The sequence below is a fragment of the Thamnophis elegans genome, unplaced genomic scaffold (assembly GCF_009769535.1).
Source record: "Thamnophis elegans isolate rThaEle1 unplaced genomic scaffold, rThaEle1.pri scaffold_59_arrow_ctg1, whole genome shotgun sequence".
Lineage (NCBI taxonomy): Eukaryota > Metazoa > Chordata > Lepidosauria > Squamata > Colubridae > Thamnophis > Thamnophis elegans.
In genome coordinates this window covers 226,905-246,715 of record NW_022473899.1, presented here as the reverse complement: position 1 = coordinate 246,715, position 19,811 = coordinate 226,905, and the positions used below count along the sequence as shown (strand labels likewise).

Here is a 19,811-nt window from a genome sequence, read left to right as displayed (position 1 = left end):
CCCCAAAGGGCGCTGTCCCCCCCTCCCCAAATGGACCATAACCTGCTTCAGTGCTTCCTTCCATCTATGTTGATGGAGACACCTCCCCCAAACAGCAGAGTCCCTAGCCAGCAATGGACGCCACCACACTATACCCCTCCGGAGCCCCACCCACTTCAGCCCTTTCCAGCCCCACAATTTCAGCCTTGCCTCCCTCCCCTTGAATTCGGCGGCAGGCTTGGTAATGGGGTGGAGTTCCCCATCATCGAAGCCCCCCCCCACCCCCAGCCATTTCCCTCTTCTTCCTCCCCCCCCCACCTTTTATCCCGCACAAAAGTAATTGGTAAGAAGAAAAAGTCCGAAGAAGAGGAAACCGTAGATTTTATTTTGTTTTTATACAAAAAAAATAATAAATTAATTATATTATTTAATGGAATCAATATTAAAAAGAACATTTTTTTCCTTGCTGCAAATTTGTAATCTTGAAAATGGATGTCTGTATGTGTGTGTGTGGGAAGGAGAGTGGGGGGGGGGTACAGGAGCTTGAGATCCCATTTCTGATTGCCGGAAATTTAAAGAAGTATATATTGAATTTTCTATTGGTCGGCTAAATGTCCGAACGGCCAGGGACCGAGTTGCAAAAAGCGGCGAGTGGACATTTTGAGTGTTGGGCAGATCACCCTTATATTTTGCTGATTTGGGAGGTCCCACTTCCTCTTTCCCTGCTTTAAAGGGAAGGTCCATCAATGCCAGGTGTCGCCCCTCCTTGTGGAGATGGTTCCTCCCAATGATGCCTGGGGAATTCTGGAAGTCCTCCAGTCTTAAAGTGGCCAAGGTTGGACAGCCCCAGCTTGGAATGCACCACATTTGTGGGTGTGTGCATGCAAACCACCCTCCTGATTCAATATGGCCTCTTTCCTCCCTGCCAGCTGGGTCCTTTGCTACGCACCAGCCGCATTCTCACGAGTTTTAGAAGCAGTTTTTCTGCTGGTGGGTTGTGTGACTGTCGAACCACAGCTGATGTGGGACAAGGCAAGGAGAGGCCAAAGCCACTGAAAGGAGGCCACCATCGTCACGTCTTGTGGTGGGGAGTTCCACAAATTGAATATGTAGTATTGAGGGTCTTCTCAGAACCTCTCTGGATAGGAATGGAATACAGTTGGTCCTTAACTTACAGCCGTTTGTTTAGCGATTAACATTGTGATGGTGCTGGAGTGACTTACAACCAGTCCTCACACTTAAGACTGTTGCAGCATCCTCATCAGAGTCCTGTGATTGCAATTTGGGTGCTTAGCTTGGCGTTTGTGACCACTATTGGCAGCCTTCTCAGTCGGCTTCCGACAATGGGGAAGCCAGCGGGAAAGACGGCAGATGGTAGCTGCTGACACCTTTCCTTAAACCGCGGCTAAAAAAGGTTGTAAAATTGGACGTGGTCACATGCAATGCCTCACTTAATGACTGCGTGGCCTGAGGTTGAATTTGCCAGTCCCAATTGTGCTTGTACATCCTGAACTGCCTGCATCTGGTACCCAAAGAAGTGTAACGTCACAAATCTGCGGCATGCTAACCTGGGTCAATTTTGTCAGTTGCTGCATTCACACACAAACACAGAGACACCTCTTTGCTTCAACTTAACAACAGATCATTTAGTGACTGTTCAGTTACAACAGCACTGGAAAAAAGGGACACGACCGTTTTTCACACTTACGGCATCCCCATCTTCACGGGATCAAAATTCAGCTGCTGATCAACCATATTTATGATGGAGTGTCCCGAGGTCACGTGATCCCCATTTGCGACCTTCTGACAAGCAACGTTAATGGGGAAACCAGATTCAGTTTACAACCATCTCACCAATTTAATAACAGCAGTGATTCACTTAACAAACCTGGCAAGAAAAGTTGTAAAATGGGGCAAAACTCAGTTAACAACTGCCTAACTTAGCAACGGAGATTCTGGGCTCAATTTGAGGACTCCCTGGGCTCCAGCTCACGTGACACACACTCACCAACCCTGAACAAGAGCAGCGACCAGCAAGCTCCGCCCGTGGTGATGGGGCGGGGGGAGAGGGACGAGGGTGGGTAAGCCTGGCCCCCAATTCCAGTCCCCCCCCACTCCCCACTGGGTTCCAGGGAGGCCGCCTGAGTCAGAATAAAGTTTATTCACAGGAGGGTACAAGGGGAAGGGGGCTGCGGGGGTGGAGGTGAGGGGGTTCCACCCTCAGAAGTTGGGCCGGTGTTTCTTCACCTCGACCATCAGGTGGTGGATGTTGATCAGCTCCGAGCGGACGGGCAACGACTTGAGGGGGGGCAGCGCCAGAACCTTGTGGAAGCGGTGGTAGTACTGGATCAGCTGTGTCAGCGCCCCCTGCAGGCAAATGTGGGGCAGTGAGAAGGAGCTCAGCCCCGCCCCTTTCCAGGTCCCACTTTCCCCAGGGCCCCCGCCTCCCTCACCTGGATGATGGTGGTCCCGTTCTTGAAGTTGGTGAAGGAGCGCATGACGTCCTGGCTGAGAGTCTCCACTGAGGTCTTCCAGGTTGCGGCGAAGCCGCGCACCAGCTGTGTCACCCGGGCTGTGGGGTAAGGAGGAAGAGGAAAGGTGTGGTGCCAGGACCTCCTCCTCCTGCTCACCTCCCTCCCACAAGTCCGTGCCCCACTCACCTTCCTCCCCTCGCAGGCGTTCCAGCTGGCCCCGCTCAGCCAGCCCCTCCACCTCCTTCACGAAGGCAATCATGCCCCCGAACCCAGGGGCCAGGAGCTCCTCGATGAACTCCTGCCAGGGAAGGAGGAGGGGGAGAATGGGCTCAGCTGAGGCAGAGGGACCCCTCCCCAAATTTCAGGGGATGGAGTGCCCCTCACTCTACCACTGAACGCATCAACTCCCTGACTCTACACAGGGATAACACATCAGTCCTGCATCTGAGTCAGCTCTATGTCAACACCTGGTGTGACATAGACCTCTCCCCCATTACCCTCACCTCCTGAGGCATGGCTGGAGACCCCCCCAGCTTCTTGGAGAGGGGGGCTCCTGAGAATGGAAGCTGCAACACCCACTCACCCCTGACCCACCTGTGTCCGGGCATTGAGCAGCTGCTGGAAGCCCTCCACCTCTTTGCTCTCCTCCACTGCTCGTTCCTGGGTACGGCAAGGGGGAGAGAGGTGAGGAAGATTTGTTCTTCTACCCCTCCCTCCTCCCTCTGGGCACCCCCCTCGGCGTCCTGCGTACCATCAGGACGCCAAGCATCATGTCGTAGTTGTTGATGAGGAAGATGAGCTGTTCGGTGCGGGAGGAGAATTCGGCCGCCACACGCAGGACAAAGTTCTCCACTTCGGTCTGGTGGGGGAAAGAAGCAGGCAGCATCAGAAGCAGCCCCCCCCATCTCCAGACCACTCCCCCCAACATTAGGAGATGCAAGACTTCCCAATACTAGACGGACACTGCCCTACACCCAACGGGCAGGCTGAGGCCAGAGGTTAGCAAGAAGGACCAAGGACAGGCAGGATGCAGGGGAATATCCGCCCAGGCCCTCACCCCTCCCCCTCACAGAGATCCCCTCTTCAGTCCCTGGCCACATCTGGCATGTAGAGAACCAGGAAAGCGGACAGTTCACAAACATTTGCGACACTGTGGGTGATGCCCAAGGAAACAGTCAGAGAGAGGAAAGGCCCCCTTGAGGCAGCCCTCTGGCCCATCTTTGGGTCTTCAGTAGCACTGACAGGCTGCCCCCCTTGCAAGGAGGGTCTCCCCTGTCCTGCAGAAGGGCCCACCTGAAGCTGCCCCAACAGGGCCAAAGTCCTCTCGTGGGAGAAGGTCTGGTTGATGCTGACGATGGCCGAGGAGAACTCTGCGTACCGCCGGGTGATCTGTGGGTGGGTGAGTGGTGGGTGAAGGGTCAGGAGAGCAGAGAAGCGGGATTAGGGGCCTCTGAGCTCCACAGACACAGAAGCCCCCTCCTTCCTGGCCAGACCAGAGGCAGGCGAGCGTCCCGGCATTCCTGCCAGCCCCCCTCCAGCAACTCAGGGGCTGTTTGGTCATAAGCCCCCACGCCTTTTCAGCCCTCAGATTCTTCCCTCCCCACCAAGAATGGGGGGCACCCACCCCTCCCTTCCTGAGGGGGGAGTGCCATTCCCGCACGCGCACGTACGTAGTGGGGCCGCGTGTCCAGGAAGCCCAGCTTCTGGGGGTCCGTGCTCTGGATGCTGTGGATGTTCAGCTCCAGGATGTACTCAAATCGCGGCCAGAGCAGCTCCAGCAACGTGTCCCAGTATCTGGAAGGGGTGTGGATGTGTCACCAAAGACCCCCACCTGACCTGGCTGACAAAGGGAGAGCCTTGGGGAGAAGAACAGATGGGGAGGGGGGCAAAAGGGGGCTCACTTGTCGATGGCCGGGACGTTGCGCTTCCCCACGAGGGCCTTGAAGCGCAGGACGATGTGGATGCAGAGAAAGACGGCGATGCTGTCGTAGCAGTCGCTCACGTAGGCGTCCATGTGCTTCTGCAGGGGGAGGGGGGAAGGAGAGAGGAGATGCATGGTGGGGGTGTCCCTGCCTCTTGGACCCCAACTCTCCCCAAAGGGTTCTAGGACAGTGGGAATCCTATGGAGCCGGGCGTTAAGGTCCTGTAAAGGTCCCATGGCCAGAAGGATCCGGAGAGACGTGGATAGGGGGTGTCTCCAAAGTTATGCCTGAAATTTCGGTTCCCCCCAAGGGACGGAGCCCTCCTGGTCCGACCCCTCCCCCACCGGTCACGGCCCCAGATGCTCACGAGGAACATGGTGAGGGTCTTGCCCATGACGGCATTGAAGAGGTCCAGGGCGGGGGTCCCGGCCACCAGGAAGAAGTCGCAGAGGAAGAGGTATTCCCGGCAGCTGTTGTCCAGCAGGGCGTAGTGCTGGCTCCGAAAGAGAGACTCAAACGGATACTGGGGAGGGGGAGAGGAGTCAATGCTGGCAGGGCTGAAGGGGCAGGACCCTCAGGATCCCCGGCTCTCCCCAGCTCCTACACCTCCCTCCTCCACAGAAATCCCTTCCTTCCCGACGTTTTCCGTCAGACAGGAAAAGCAAGCAAACCCCAAATGGAACAACTCCCAGCCGGGTGCTCCCATGCCCTGGACTACAGCTACCCTCATTCTCAGCCAGGCTCTGTTTATGGGTCTGGAGGCTCCCCTCCCCCGTGTCACGAGGCTCTTCTACATAAACCGAAAGGCCCCTGAAGGACATAGAAATGCAGCCAGTGACGGAGTTAAAGGGAAGAAGGTTAAGAAGAGAAAAGGCAGCAGGTCAGCCAAGACCCTTGCCTTGAGGAAGCCCCCCCCCCCAATTTCAGGGGTCCCCAAACCTCACCCCGGGAAGTTTTGGATGCAGGCCGCAGAAGCAAATAGAGTTGCATGGGTATGCACTAACCTGCCACTTGCATGGAACCGTCCCAACAAAGCCAAAAAGGTTGGGGAACACGGCCCTACTGCATTCTGGGAAGTGGGTTGCTGTCACTAACGGGGGGGGGGGCAGGGGCGGTGTACTTATCAAATGCTCTGGGCCCTCCTGGGGACCTCCCATTTTAACCGGTCTGATCCACAGCAGGGCAAGGACGGACTTACCCGGACGTCGCTCTTCTGTGCCGAGTGGGGCACGATGATGGGTCCTTCCAGCTCGGCGCTGCTGATCACATTCCCCCGGTTGCCCAGGGTGAAGATGGTGTTCCGGCTGCGGAGAGACGGCTTGGAGAAGAAGCGTGTAGCCAGCCGCAGTCAAGGAGAAAGGGACCACTGTGTCAGCCCCCAGGTCAGGACCCTTCCTCCTCCTCCCCCACAGGTCAGGAGGGGTGCAGGTGTGGGAGGGGAGACGCAGCCAAGCTGCCACCAAAGCCCCCCTCACTTGTCCGTCCAGCCCCCTCGAAAAGGATATCCTTCTTGCCGGTGTCTTCCACCCCCATCAGGTCGTCCTTTTCAGCCACCTCCTCGTACTGCAGGTACAGGGGACAGAAAACGGGGCACCACTTGGCACGGAGGGACTCTGGAGTTGGAGGGGACCCTGCATCTAGATTGAGGGAGGGGGTAGACCAGGCCCCCTACCCAGGGAGCCCACCTGGAGCTTCATCAGCCGGTTGGTGTAGGACTTGAAGTAGCTGAGGTAGATCTTGCTCATGGTGTCCACGTACTCGTCCCGCACCTCCTTGGCGATGAGCCTCTCGTGGCCCAGCAGGAACTGGTAGAAAAACCTGCCCCCCCCAAAGAGGAGAACCTTCACTTGTCCCCCACCCCGTAAAAGAGGAGGAGGGGGTCCCACTTTGCTGTCCTTAAACCCAGCAGGAACGTTTGCAGGTCTCCCCAAAGCGGGTGGGCTGGGATCATGCCCAGAGCATTCTGGGAGACCCCAGACGATGGGAACCCCGGGGCATGCTGGGAGACATGGCAGACCAACCTCCTCCTACCTGTACTTGAGCAGGGCATTCTGGGGGATCTGGTAGTTGGTCATGGGTTTGCGGAAGGAGTAGACTTTCTGCAGGATGAACTCTCGGATCTTGGCCACCGCCTGGTGAAGGAAGGAGAACCACCCGTGTGGCGCCTCTAGCCAAAAGCACCAGGACCCCCACGTCTGACCCCCCCCCACTCTCCCCTGGCAATGTGGCAGCCAGAGCCCTGCAGCCAAGGACAGAACGCATCGGTGACACCACTGGGCAGAGAGAAGAACCTCGAGGGACGGAAGGAAGATCTGCAACTGACAGCAGATAAATGAAACTGGAGTCTGGGCCAGAACGGATACCTTGAGAAAGCTACTCAGACGTGACCCTCCCTGCTTCCCACAAAGACAGAGGAGAGGAAGGGGAGGGGCATTCAGTCCTGCCGGTCGTGGTGGTCCCAAAGGTGCTTTTTTCAAGAGGCAACTGGACTTTCTTGTTTTTCTTTGAAGACGTTTCTCTTCTCATCCTAGAAGATTCTTCAGCTCTGACCGGATGTTGGGGAAGGGAAGGATTTATATGCCTTGTAGACAGCTGGTCATTTGCATCCTTTTAGGGGGTCCTTGAGGCCACCTGGAGGTTTATCTGTGTCCTCAGGGTCACCTCCAAGTGGCCTCAACGACCCTCTAAGAGGATGTAAATGACCAGATGTCTGCACGAAGCATAAATCCTTCTGTTCCCCACCCTCCAGTCAGAGTGGAAGAAGCTTCCTGGATGAGAAGGGAAATGTCTTCAAAAGAAAAAAGAAAACTCCACTTGCTTCCTGAAAAAGCACCTTTGGGGCAGTTGTGCAGGATTCTTTTCCTATAACTTCTTACAATAAAAATGTTTTTGGTTTGTGCATCGTTGGTTTCCAAATTTGGGCCATCCTGTGGCACAGTGATGAAAAGGGCAGGCTGCTTCTGCTGACTGCCGGCTGCCTGCAATTTGGCAGTTCGAATCTCACCAGGCTCCAAGTTGACTCAGCCTTCCGCCCTTCTGAGGTCAGTAAAATGAGGACCCAGATTGTTGGGGGCAAGAGGCTGACTCTGCAAACCACTTAGAGAGGGCTGTAGAAGCACTGTGAAGCGGTATATAAGTGTAAGGGCTATTGTAACACCTTTCCTTCCTTCCTTCCCTCCTTCCCTTCCTTCCTTCCTTCCTTCCTTCCATCCATCCATCCATCCATCCATCCATCCATCCATCCATCCATCCATCCATCCTTTCCTTCCGTTCTTGAGCCACGGTGGCGCAGTGGTTAGAATGCAGTACTGCAGGCTACTTCTGCTGACTGCCGGCTGACTGCAATTTGGCAGTTTGAATCTGACCAGGCTCAAGGTCAGCCTCCCGTCCTTCCGAGGCAGATAAAAGGATCCAAGTTGTTCAGGCCAATAGGCTGACTCTGTAAGCCGCTTAGAGGGCTGTGAAGCGGTATGTGAGTCTATGTGCGATGCTACCAAAAGGGGTGATGAGTGGGGGACTCCAGCATCTGAGCCCTGCCACTCCCGCTCTCACTTTCCCCCATGGCCCCGGCCAGGATCCCGGCTTCTCACCTTGGCCTTCAGCTTGTCCAGGATGTCGGCCACGTCCGTGCAGGCCATGGTCTCGCGGAAGGCCTGCTCCTTGACGGCGTTGATCTTGTTGTTCAGCTCGTGCAGCTGCTCCAGGAAGGCCTGCTCAGTCACCGGCGTCTCCAGGATGGTGCTGGGGACGGGAAGGAGCATCAACGGGGCGTCCCCCTACAGATTCACCCCCCCCGCTCTCCTTCTTCTCTGCCAGATCTCCTCCCCCTCCCTGGACAACGGGCCCTTCTGCCCGGCCGGACCTGATCATGACGTTGGGCACCACCAGCTCGTCCACCAGCTGGGAGAGGCGGCCGCGGACAGCCTGGCGGTTGCGCAGCCGGACGTTCATGGCGACTGACTGCTCCTGCAGCGTCTGGATCTCACAGCTGATGCTGCTCAGGTCGGACTGGAAGGAGCTCAGCATGGCTTCCATGCGCTGGGGAGGGAGGAAGGGGCCACCCTCAGTATTGCGGGGAGGAGGGGCGGATTAAGCAGGACAGACCCATCTTATCCTCCCAGGACAAGCATTCTGGCGGTGCAGGGAATGCGGCCGGATCTTCACACAGGAGCCCCGTTAGATCAGCCTACCTAACCTCCGTGACCCGTCAAAACCGCGGTCGACGAAAGCGCGTACCTGACGTCATCAGCAGCGCGACGAAAAAAATTAAAAATAAATTAAATTAAAATTAAAGATACCTAACCTTTGATGTTTATAATGATTTGATAGTATGGGAATATCGCGAAATGTAGTTGTATTGTTTGTTACAAGTTATGGATGTTGTATTTTCTTTTTACCAATAAAATCTTTATAATAAAAAAAAATAAATAAATAAATTAAAGCAAGCCGATTCACATAAAGGTAAGGGTTAGGTTTAGGGTTAGGTTAAGGGTTAGGGTTAGGTTTAGGGTTAGGTTTGGGGGGGTTACGGTAAGGTTTTCGCTTTATTTTTAAATTTACCGCTCACAGCGCGATGTTTTCGTCGCGCTGTGATGATGTCACGTACGCGCTTTTGTCGAGCGTGCAATTGTCTACCGCGGTTTTGTGATGGAACCCCTAACCTCTACCAGAAGGGGGAAGCAGGCATCCACCCAGAAGCCCCCCAGTCCTTGTCCCCTGGGAGAAGCCCCAGTGCTGGGGAGGGGGAGTCTGGCCTCAGAATCCCAATCCTGCCAGGCTACTTGGGGACTCCGTTCACACAACAGGGCAGCCTTGAGGGGTCCCTGGGGGAGGTAACATCATCAGTGCCCAGAACGCACCAAGGGGGACTACAAATATTCTCCTTTATTAGGACAGACCTGGTTAAGTAGGGTTGGTCTTCTGCCTGAAGGACACCTGGGAGTCAAGCCGTCTTGACCTTATGCAATGGTAGCCGGTGGGCTTTGGGGTCCCTTGGGTGAGCGCATGAAACCTCCAATGCAGGGCTGTCAAACTTGATTTCATTGGGGGCCGGATCAGGGTTGTGTTTGACCTTGGAGGGGGCGTGGCCAGGGGATCACCTCAAATGTCACTCATCAAAGCTCTGTTTATGGTTGCGACAGCCTCCTGCAGCCCTCGGCCAGTGAAAATGGAGCTGAAGGAGGCCGCGTGCCAGGGCTCCATTTACGTTGGCAGAGGCACCGCGGGCCAGTTTTTTGCTGTTTCCAGGGCAGGCCCACTGGCCAGATCCAAGCGCCCCGCAGGCCGTATAAGGTATTGCAGGGTGCTTAGACCCATGAGTTTGACACCCCTGCTCTAATGGCAATCCAGAAGTGGTATTCAGCAGGTTCTGACCAGTTCTGGAAAACCGGTAAATACCACCTCTGGCTGGCCACGCCCCCATCCATTCTCAGCCTCCAGAGTTCCAGCTGATCAGGAGAGAATGGGGATTTTGCAGTAACCTTCCCCCGTCACGCCCACCAAGCCACGCCACACCCACAGAACCGGTAGTAAAAAAATGTGAATCCCACCACTGGCAGAGTCCTTCCCTCCCACCCCACTGCAGGGAAGCCCAGTCCCTCCCTCCAGAGAGGGGAAGGGAAAAGTCCCTGAGGGGAGAGGAAAGCGGGGAGGCTCCGCGCTCACCTCCAGGACGGCGTCACAGGCCGTGATCTGGGTGTGCAGGGAGGCAATGTTCTTGCTCTCCTTAATGTCTGGGGGGGCCTGTTAAGGACAAAAGTGGGCTGAAAGTGTGAAGGAGGGGGTTTCTCGGGGTACTAGCTCCTCGGGAAGCCCCCAGGAATCAGCCTCCCCTGAGCAGGCGAAGGATACAGTCCTTGATGGAGGCGTTTTCGATCTGCTGCAGCTCCTGCTCCACCTGCTTGGAGTACTGGCGGAGATCCACCCCCTGCTAAAGCAGAGAGGGGAGTGAGTGAGGAGAGCCCCCCCACTTCCACCCCATGGCTCCCCCCCCCCATTCCCCAGTCTTTCCCACCGTCTTCAGGGCCTCCTGCACCAAGGCATCCTCCAGGTTGGCTTGGATGTGAACTGAGAGAGAGAAAGAGGGGGAGGGGAGAGAAATAAGGCCTAAAGCAAACAGACTTTGGCCCCCTCCCCAGGTGAAGTGACCCCTCCATTGGGTAGTGCCCTGGGAGTGGACCTCCCCTTCCTCAGCTGCACCAGTAAGAAGGTCCTCTTGCCAAGCTGTGGGGAGGGAGGGGGGCTGTTGAGGCACAGCAGCTCTTACTGGGAGAACTGGGAACGGCTCTTCTGTACATATTTCCCCTGGGGTGTGTGACAAGGATGCTACAATGGACACCACATCATTGTGGCTTCTCCTGGGCACCTGAGTTTTCACCCTGTCTGAAGGTGACTATAGAGGAGGGGTCTCCAACCTTGTCAACTTTAAGACTTCCCAGAATTCCTCAGCCAGCTTTGCTGGTGGTGGAGTTGAAGTCCACAAGTCTTAAAAGTTGCTAAGGTTGAAGACCCCTGCCATAAAGTGTGGAAACCCTCTTTTACTCTATATTTTGGGGAGGGGGGAGTTTTCCTTGTTAAACCATCAACCACCCCTTCCTCCAACCGAAAACCACCACAGTCCCAGCTGTCGAGGGGCTGCAGGGGTGGGGTGAGAGAGAGGACACCCCCCCACACACAAAAAATAATTATGTCCAGCTTACTGTCCACTTCGTCCAGGATGAACTCTTCGGAGGTCAGGTCCAGCTCCCCCAGGTTGAGGGGCAGCGCCTCATCGCTCTGGCCCTGGGGGGGGGGACAGCAAAGGACCCCGTTATGCCCCTGGTTTGTGGGGGGGGAGGGTCAAGCAAGGCAGCCCTGATACAAAGGGACTCGCACCCCACCGCCCACCCTGCTCTCAGCAAGGCCGGCAGGGGTTGAAGGGTTTCGCTTGTGGCTCTGGGCCGGGGCTGCTCCAGAGAAGGCGGCTCCATTCAGCAGGGGAGGATGGGCCACGTAGTGCAGAGGGCCAGAAGGAGAGTGGCCCCTTGTGCTTTTACCCCTCCCTCGAGGAGCTTTTAGAGCAGGAAAGGACCTTGGAGGTCTTCTAGTCCAGCCCTCTGCTCAGCCAGGAGACCATTTCAGTTATGTGAGTGTCCAGCCTTAAAAACTTCCAGTGACGAAGCACCCAGGACTTCTGGTGGCAACTTCTGTTCCACTGACTAATTGTCCTCACTGTCAGGAAATTTCTCAGTTCCAGGTTGCTTCTGTCCTTGGTTAGTTTCCACCCATTGCTTCTTGTCCTGCCTTCAGGTGCCTTGGAGAACAGCTTGACTGCCTCTTCTCTGTGGCAGATCCTCAAATGCTGGAACTCTGCTACGTGTCCCCCCTAATCCTTCTTTTCATTAAACTAGAGATACCCAGTTCCTGCAGCCGTTCTTTGTATATTTTAGTCTCCAGGCCCTTTCATCACCTTAGTTGCCAAAGAAGCCAACAGTAAACAACCAGGAAAAGAGTTAAAATAGGGATAGAAAATAGTGGGGGGAAATAATAATTATACATTAATATGTTAAGATATACGAAAGGACAGAAAGACGGTTCAGAAACAAAAGGCGATAATAAAAAGCTTGTATAAACAATATGAAATGATGGAAAGGAAAGGAAATGAAATATTTAGGAATAAAAAGACTATATTCACGTGCATTGAAATGTTTGTTACCCAGTTACCACACCATTCACACGCTGATTATGTATGAAGAATATATATATATATATAAAAAATTGATTGAAAAGAAAGGAAACAGCCCAACTAAAGAATCACCAATATAAACAGAAAGCAAATCCCATTTCTTACTAGCCCTGATGACGTTTCCTAGTCGGGTAATGAAACATCTGCCCCCCCCCCCCAAACCCCAGCAAGCACCCAGGGACCCTCATCCCAACTCACAGCTGCCAAGATTCTCCTTTATGGGTTTTATTCCCTCCAACCCAGAAAGTCTATGGGGGAAGCCACTTATCGCCTCTGTTACTAATTTAAAGTCTGCAGGGATTCGCTTAACAACGGTGACAAGCAAGATGGGGCAAAACTCACTTAATGTCTCGCCCAGCAACAGAGATTTTGGGCTCCGTTGGGGTGGTAAGTTGAGGACTACGTGTCCAAACCCAATTTCAGGTGGCGGAAGTGATCACCCAGCCCTCTCCTAGAAAAATGAAACATACTGAAAAGGCAGAGTGTTGTATTTCCCTGGGTGAGAAGTGGAGAAAGATCTTTTTTTTTTTTTAGCAGGAAGCAGATTCGTTCTTAATAGCCCCCACCTTCCTCAAGAGCCCACAGCAGGGCACTTAAGAGAGAAAGAGACAGCTGGGTCTATTCATAGGCAAATGCCCTCACCCGAGAGCCAACAAAGGTAGGATTAGCCCTCTACCCATCTCACCACACGGGCACCTGGGAAGATTGCATCACCCAGCAAGGCTCAACCAAGCTTGGGACTCAGGACAGCCTACAAAGTTAGCTAAGAAACACCCCCCCCACACACAATCCCTGGGAGTCTGACAACCAATCAGAATGCATTTCTTATACAGGAAGAGCCCAGAGAGGGCATAAAACCCAGGGACTCTGGCTGGTTGTTCTTGTTCTTCTTCTTCTCCTCCTCCAACATCTTTGAGGCATGGGATCCCCCCCCTTTTCCCCAGGACCACGTGGCCCTGTCCATTAAAACCTTCTTTCCAAACAACTTCCATGAAGCCAGGGTGTCTTCCCCCCGCCCCCCCAACTTGGAACTGGAGCCAGACTTCTTCCAACACAGGTTTACACAACAGGCTACGTTGGCATTAGGGGAAGGAGGAGATAAAAGCGTTAAAACCAGAATGAAACCATGGTAAAATCACCATAATTGTTAAGAGCCCCAGAATCGCCATGGGGCAGGTGTCCAAGGCCCCCTGGCCTCTGTGTGCGCGTGTGTGTGTGTATGAGAGAAAGAGGGGGGGGTCTCTTCCCCCCCACTGTCATATGGGGGGAGGGGTCGGCCCAACACCCCTATCCCATCTGGGGGCCCCAACCATGGAAGGTGGAGGAATGGGGAAGAGCCCCTCCTGCAGCCCCTTCAGCTTATGGGGCGCCCCTGGCAAGGCAGGTGGGGCACAGGTGGGGCTGACATGCGCAGACCAGGCTCAGCCCCCCCCCCCCCTCTGCCCCCCTTCACACCCACCCACCCCAGAAGAAGGGAGGGGGCGTCCCAGGACGTAGCACGGGAGTAGCATCTCCGCCCGTCCCGCAGGCAGGCCGGGACCCCCAGGGTCGCAGGAGGCCACCCGCCCGGTGCATCCCCCCCCCAGGAAAGGCTGCGGGGGGCTCGGGGTCAAAGGTGAAAGGAGCCTCGGTCGGGAGGACGAAGACGGGCGGCTCCGGGAGCGGGGCCGAGGGAGGGACGGGGACCGAGCGCCGCCCACCTCCTCCTCCTCCGTGTCCCCCGGGCCGAGGTGTCCCTGCGGGCGCCGCCGCGTCTCCTCCGGTTCGGAGCCCACCGCGGACGCCATCGCCGCACCTGCTGCACCACTTCCGGGTCGCGGGAGGAACGCTTCCGGTCCCCGCTAAACCTTTGGGCGACTCCTAGGGATTCCGGCAGCGACGTTACCGTCCGCGGCAGGAGTCACTGAGACTTCCTTCCGACTGGAAAAAGAAATAAAAAGGGCGCTTCTAAGTGTTCAGCGGGTCGGAACTTTTGTTTCCCCGTTCTAGTTTCCCCTCCGAACACAATAGGGAGGACACACGTCGTCCCTCGCTCTCTCAGAGATGATACGCAGGGCGCCTCTCTACATTTTATCGCTCTATGGTGTAGGGCATAGTGTAAGGCCGCTGCGGCGAGAGACGCTCATCCGTGTCTGACTCTATGGTCGCCACACCGGAAGTGTGGGTAGTTTCACTTCGGCTTCGGGGGCGGGACTATCGTCGGGGCCTCTCGCGCTGCGCCGCTTCCTTTTCCGGCCGAGTGGAGAGCGAGAGGAGCCGGTCCGCAGCCATGGTGAGCGATGGGGAGGCCAATAATCCACCGCCATCCGCCTCGGGGGCCGCGCTCGGAGGGTCCGTTGTGGGTCCGGGGGTGCCGGGGGTCTTCTGCGGGGGGGACGGGGCTGGAATGGGTCGCTCCCCGTGCGAGGCGGAGCTTCACCCCCTCCAGGTTGAATTGAGCTTCTACCTGGCCGAGAGGGCCTGTGTCGCCCCTCCGTGACATTCTGGGGATCTACATTATGACGGTTATATCATGGTTTCATCCTAGTTTAATGCTTTCTCTCGTCTGCTGTATTGCCAACGTAGTTTATAGGCGCGCATTGTTTAAACCTGCGATTGGGTTTGCTCGTATGCCTATGTTCCTCGACTTACGACCACAATTGAGCCCAACCTTTTATGCTGTTGAGTGAGGCATTAATTGAGTTCTGCCCCACTCTACGACCTTTCTTGTCACCGTTGTAAAGTGAATCACTGCAGCTTTTAAATTAGTAACACGGGCGGTAAGTGAATCTGGCTTCGCCCTCGACTTTGCTGGTCAGAAGGTCGCAAAAGGGGGGGGGATTGAGACGCTCCAGCCGTCGTAAATATGAGCCGTTTGTGCAAAGCACCTGAAATTGTGCAAAGCAGCCCTAAGCCCCTTGCTTATAACTTTGAACGGTCACTAATTGAACTGTTGTAAGTTGAGAACTATCTGTAGTGCAGGTTATTAGCGTTGTGTATCAGTGTTTATCAGGGTGCCAAATATGGAACCTGGTCCTGGCGCTTCTCCAGCCTTGGTCTCTGGCGCTGAGGAGCAGCAGCAGAGCTCAGTGGGGCTTTCTTGGTCCTGGGGGTGGGGTGGGGGGGCCGCAATGGAGGCAGCACAGGGGTCTCATGCCAGTGTCCCCCCCCCCCCCGCTTGCAAGGCCGATTCTCACCCCACTTCCTTCTCCCCACAAGTCTCTCGTGATCCCAGAGAAGTTCCAGCACATCCTGCGTGTCCTGAACACCAACATCGATGGGCGGCGCAAGATCGCCTTCGCCATCACCGCCATCAAGGTGGGTGAGAAGCCGCCTGGCAGAGCTGTGGGGCTGCTGTGTGACGGCCAGGGGGCGATGGGGTGTGTGTGTGTGGGGGGGTGGCCCCTTTCCTTCCTGGAGCTGGGCGAGAGGACGGAGAAGTGGTGAGGCCTTTGCTGGGCCGTCCGAGCCTTAGGTGGTGCCAGGGGGCCCGGTCAGAGTCCGGCGTCTTCCCTGCGGCTCTTGCCAATGTCTCTCTGGAGCCCCTAATAACACGTACGGGAAGTCCTCGGGTTGCAACTACAATAGAGCCCCAAATTTCAGATGCTAAATGAAACATTTGCTACGCGGGTTTTGCCCCATTGTACGACTTTTATTGCCACTGTTGAGTGGAATCCTGGCATTTGTTAACTTAGTAACACGGTTGTTAAGCGGATCTGGCTTCCCCCTTGACTTTGCTCGTCAGGAGGTCGCAACCCCGGGACACTTTGTCGTAAATACAAGTCAGTTGCCAAGTGTCTTGAGTTTTGATCACATGACCATGGGGATGGCACAGTGGTCGTAAGTGTGGAAAACGCTCCTAAGTCACCTGTTTCAGTTGTAACTTCAGAGTGGCCACTAAGTAAAGGGCTGTAAGTTGAGGACTACCTGAGGACGTTCAGGGTCCCCGCGGATTTCCCTTCGGGAGGTTCAATGCCGGAGAAAAGGCAATTGATTGCATAAGCGTAGAAATCGAATAACATTAATAATAACTGATTGATGCTTCCCCTGAGACCGGTTCTGCTCCGGCCAGGCCGGCCTCCTCCTCCCCAAGAGCTGAGTGAGGGTCTTGGGTGTGGTCACCCCCTTCGTGGGTCTTTATTGAGGGGCTGCTCCAGGTCCACCCGCCCAAGCGAAGATCCTTGAAGTCTGGAATTTTGAGCTGTGCAACGCAGATCGGTTAAAAATCACGTTTATCGTTATTGGTGCATTGGCTCAACTTCCGTTGGGGCTCTGCTGTGTTGGCTTTCAATTGGGGGGGGGAGGGCAGAAAAGCTGCAGTGGAAGCCCCCCCCCCCTTGTTCTGCTAAGATATGAAAACGTGACACTCCCCCCTCCCTCCTGCACCTTGAATTTGAGAGACAACCCCCCCCCCACTCGCTAAGTTGTGTGGATTCATAAAGCCAGGTGCCTTGTGAATGCTGATGGCGGAGTGTATCGTGATGGTCCTGGGGGTGCAAGCAACTGGGGCAGCCCATCGCAGAGAGGGTGTGTGTGTGTGTGTGTGTGTTCTGCCTGGCTTCCCTGGGGGTCCCCCTCTGAGCGTCTCCCGCTTTCCTCCGCAGGGGGTGGGCAGGCGCTACGCTCACGTGGTGTTGCGGAAAGCAGACATCGACCTGACCAAGCGGGCTGGGGAGCTCACGGAGGATGAGGTGAGAAGAGCTGGGGAGCAGCTCTGGGGGGTCTGGATTTCGGGCCGGGTGAAGGGGGTGGGGTGGGGGAGTCCCTGGAGTGCCTTTTTTGGGGGGAGCAGGGGAGCCCAGGAACCCCGATGGTCCCTCTGGAGGCAGAATAGCTATCCTGAATGCAGGGATTGGATGACCTCTTGGGTCCCTCTGTGATTCTACCCCCAGCGCTTTCTTAGGCACCCCACGAGGGGAGGGGCCTGGAGCCTCGAAACAAGGCCTTGTCTCTTACTTCCAAGGCAGAAATCGTTCCGGCCTCCGGCCCAGGACTCGTTGCCAGCTGGGGCAGGGGGACGTGTCCATGGGGTGGGGTTGAAATGGCGTCCAGCTGATCACCTGGTGGGCAAAGTTCCCTCTAAGGTGTGCGGCCGCGCAGGTGGCAAGAAAACACTGCGCAGCAGTTTCCAACTGCCACGATTTCTAATGTCGGAGGCTCCGGAAGCTGAGGGGCCTCAGCTTTTCTCTCCTGGTTAGGGTTAGCATGGGTGCTGGGGGAGGGGGGATGACGCAGCACAGCCGGTCTCCTAGGACCTCCTAGGTGCTGGCTGCACCGCTCAAACTACCGTCAGTCGCCCCGTGTTCAGCAAAGCAAGCCCGGAGGTCTTTGTGGGCAGCCAATGCTAGCCGCTTGCGCCCGGCACTGTGGCTGAAGTGAAGCCCCAAAGCCTCTGCCGCCACCGGAATAACTGCTGCCGCCTCCTTCAATAGCACTGCCGGATTTGCCACCCGGCGCTGCGGCTGAAGTAAAGCCGCCAAAGCCCATGGCAGCGGCACCTCCCCCTCCGCTCGGAGCACCTGAGCTGGGCCCTGCGTTACCCCTACCCCCTCCTCCTCCGCCGTGCTTTTGAGGAGCCACGAGGCCTTTTATTTCCTGTGGGACGGGAGCTGGATGGCAGGTGCGGACCGACCGCGGGAGGGGAAAAGGCTGCCAGAGCGCTGTCAAAGGTGAGGTGGTGAGGAGGAACCTGACGGCGGCCCCATCGCGGGAGCCAGTAGGAAGGCGGCGGAGGGGGCGGGAGCAGGGAAAAAAGGCACAGTGGAGGAGGAGGCAGCGGCAGGGATAACGTGGTGCCCAGCTCAGGTGCTCCGAATGGAGAGGGAGGCACCGCCGCTGCTGCCACGGGTGGGGGCACCAGTGGGAGCTTTGGCGGCTTCACCTCAGCTGCAGCGCCAGTTGGCAAATGCGGTGGTGTTATTGGAGGAGGAGGAGGCGGCTTGTCGGCATCTTCAGCGGCGGCCCTGCCCCCAGTGAAAAAAACCGAAGATGGAGCAGATCCAGGCTGATGACGTCACCGCAGCTGCCAGGTCCGGAGGGAGGTAGCCAGAGCGGCGCCGAGGAGAAAGAGCAACATGACTGGAGGAGGAATTCTGGGAGTTGAAGTCCACAAGTCTTAAAGCTGTCAGGTTTGAAGACCCCTGGGGGTTTTTCTTCCCTAAAGGGTTAGGGGTGCAAAGGTCTTGTAACTTGACAGCTTTAAGACTTGCGTGCTTCAAATGCCAGACTTTCTGAGCCAACCTTTTGGTTGCTAAGCAGGAGCGTTGTTAAGTGATACTGATATTATATAACACTTTTAATTAAGCGGGTACCTTGAATAAACATAACTTTGAGTTTCAAATAATGCTGATTTCGTTGTTGTCTTGGGTGACATCTGTGAAAAAAAATCAGGTGCTCAGGCATGAAAATGTGCCGCTCAAACACTATACTTTTCTGCTCACACTGAAAAAAAAAATTAACATTGTTGGTGGGAGCCCCTCCTTGCCCACCCTCGGCTCCCTCCCAGCCTCGTGCCCTGCCCAGTGGGGCCCTCTGACCTCTCGGTCTCCCCAGGTCGAGCGCGTCATCACCATCATGCAGAACCCCCGGCAGTACAAGATCCCCGACTGGTTCCTCAACAGGCAGAAGGACGTCAAGGACGGCAAGTACAGCCAGGTGAGAGTCGGCGCCTGGAACTTTTCCTTGCGGAGGGGGAGGTGGCAAAGAGGGAGCCGGAACTGGCAGCCGGAGGGCCTTGGGGATGTTTGGGCACAGCAGAGGCCGGGCAGGGGGCTCTGGGCAGTAGAGCCCCCAGGGGAGATACGGCCCCTTTGCTGAGGCCGCCTCCTCTTCCCCCGACAGGTCTTGGCCAACGGGCTGGACAACAAGCTGCGCGAGGATTTGGAGCGCCTGAAGAAGATCCGGGCCCACCGCGGCCTGCGCCACTTCTGGGGGTGAGTGGGGGAGGCGTGGGGGGGGGAAGGGGCCCCAGCCCTCTCCCAACAGCTGCACTTTGGGCTGGGTGGGTGGAGGGGGTGGCCGCAGGGACCCCTTCCTGATCTGTTGTCCTCATTAGCCCAATTCTTTCCCCCCTCGCCAGCCTCCGTGTCCGTGGCCAGCACACCAAGACCACCGGGCGCCGTGGCAGAACTGTGGGCGTCTCCAAGAAGAAGTAAACCTTTTGTGCTAATAAAATCTTTTCCTCACGGGTCTCTCGCCGTCTCTTCCTTGGGGGGGGGGGGCAGAGCTGGGAGCCCGGTGAGGGCTGTGGCGGGGCCAAAGGGGTGGGGCCTGGGGCTTCCAGGTGGTCTCCCATCCAGAATGGAGAGTGCAGGACTGGGCCATTGCCAAATTGGGGCTGGGGGTTTCTGGGGGTGGGCCCTTAATTTTCCGACAGGAGAAGTTGTGGCTGTTGTGGAGGGCGGAACTTGAAGGGTTGTGAAGGTGCGCAGGCAAGCACGGACGATGGACACACACACACAGACACACACAAAATGTAAATTGAAAAAAGGCCACTTTCAAGCGGAGGCCAACCGTTGTCTGGTGTTTCTTTATACACATTTGATTCCTGACGGACCTCGTGTGGGCTGGACAAGGGGAGCCAGATGTGGCCCAGAGGCCATGAAATGCCCAGGTGCTTCTGCCTGGGGATGAGGGTTGCTGTAGTGCGGCTGGATGGGGACACCAGGTGACTCCATTGCATGGCTCTTGGGGAGGGGGGGGTTAGACTGCGCCTGTGGGGTTCCTGCTGGTGCC

General features: G+C 56.2%; 2 protein-coding genes across 3 annotated transcripts; one reads left to right on the top strand and one right to left on the bottom strand.

Annotated features, from left to right (window-relative positions):
• Nucleotides 1-1,812: 1,812 nt before the first annotated feature.
• Nucleotides 1,813-13,931, bottom strand: VPS52 (VPS52 subunit of GARP complex). 2 transcript variants are annotated; one of them, XM_032238683.1, is made up of 20 exons: nucleotides 13,798-13,931; nucleotides 11,074-11,157; nucleotides 10,389-10,441; nucleotides 10,226-10,301; nucleotides 10,040-10,107; nucleotides 8,238-8,413; nucleotides 7,966-8,116; nucleotides 6,407-6,507; nucleotides 6,061-6,193; nucleotides 5,881-5,938; nucleotides 5,574-5,707; nucleotides 4,743-4,898; nucleotides 4,355-4,473; nucleotides 4,124-4,247; nucleotides 3,747-3,842; nucleotides 3,205-3,312; nucleotides 3,048-3,113; nucleotides 2,640-2,751; nucleotides 2,433-2,551; nucleotides 1,813-2,346 (listed from the first exon to the last, which is right to left on the bottom strand). In XM_032238683.1, exons 1-20 carry the CDS (start codon nucleotides 13,883-13,885, stop codon nucleotides 2,200-2,202), a joined length of 2,169 nt encoding a protein of 722 aa, XP_032094574.1. In that variant the 5' UTR covers nucleotides 13,886-13,931; the 3' UTR covers nucleotides 1,813-2,199. The 2 variants fall into 2 exon arrangements, with proteins under 2 accessions (XP_032094574.1, XP_032094575.1); XM_032238684.1 differs by having other exon boundaries at nucleotides 10,226-10,304; nucleotides 11,074-11,155; nucleotides 13,799-13,931.
• Nucleotides 13,932-14,223: 292 nt separating this feature from the next.
• On the top strand, nucleotides 14,224-19,266 carry RPS18 (ribosomal protein S18). Its single transcript, XM_032238708.1, has 6 exons — nucleotides 14,224-14,370; nucleotides 15,297-15,395; nucleotides 16,682-16,768; nucleotides 18,630-18,731; nucleotides 18,918-19,009; nucleotides 19,156-19,266. Exons 1-6 carry the CDS (start codon nucleotides 14,239-14,241, stop codon nucleotides 19,229-19,231), a joined length of 588 nt encoding a protein of 195 aa, XP_032094599.1. The 5' UTR covers nucleotides 14,224-14,238; the 3' UTR covers nucleotides 19,232-19,266.
• The last annotated feature ends 545 nt before the right edge of the window (nucleotides 19,267-19,811 follow it).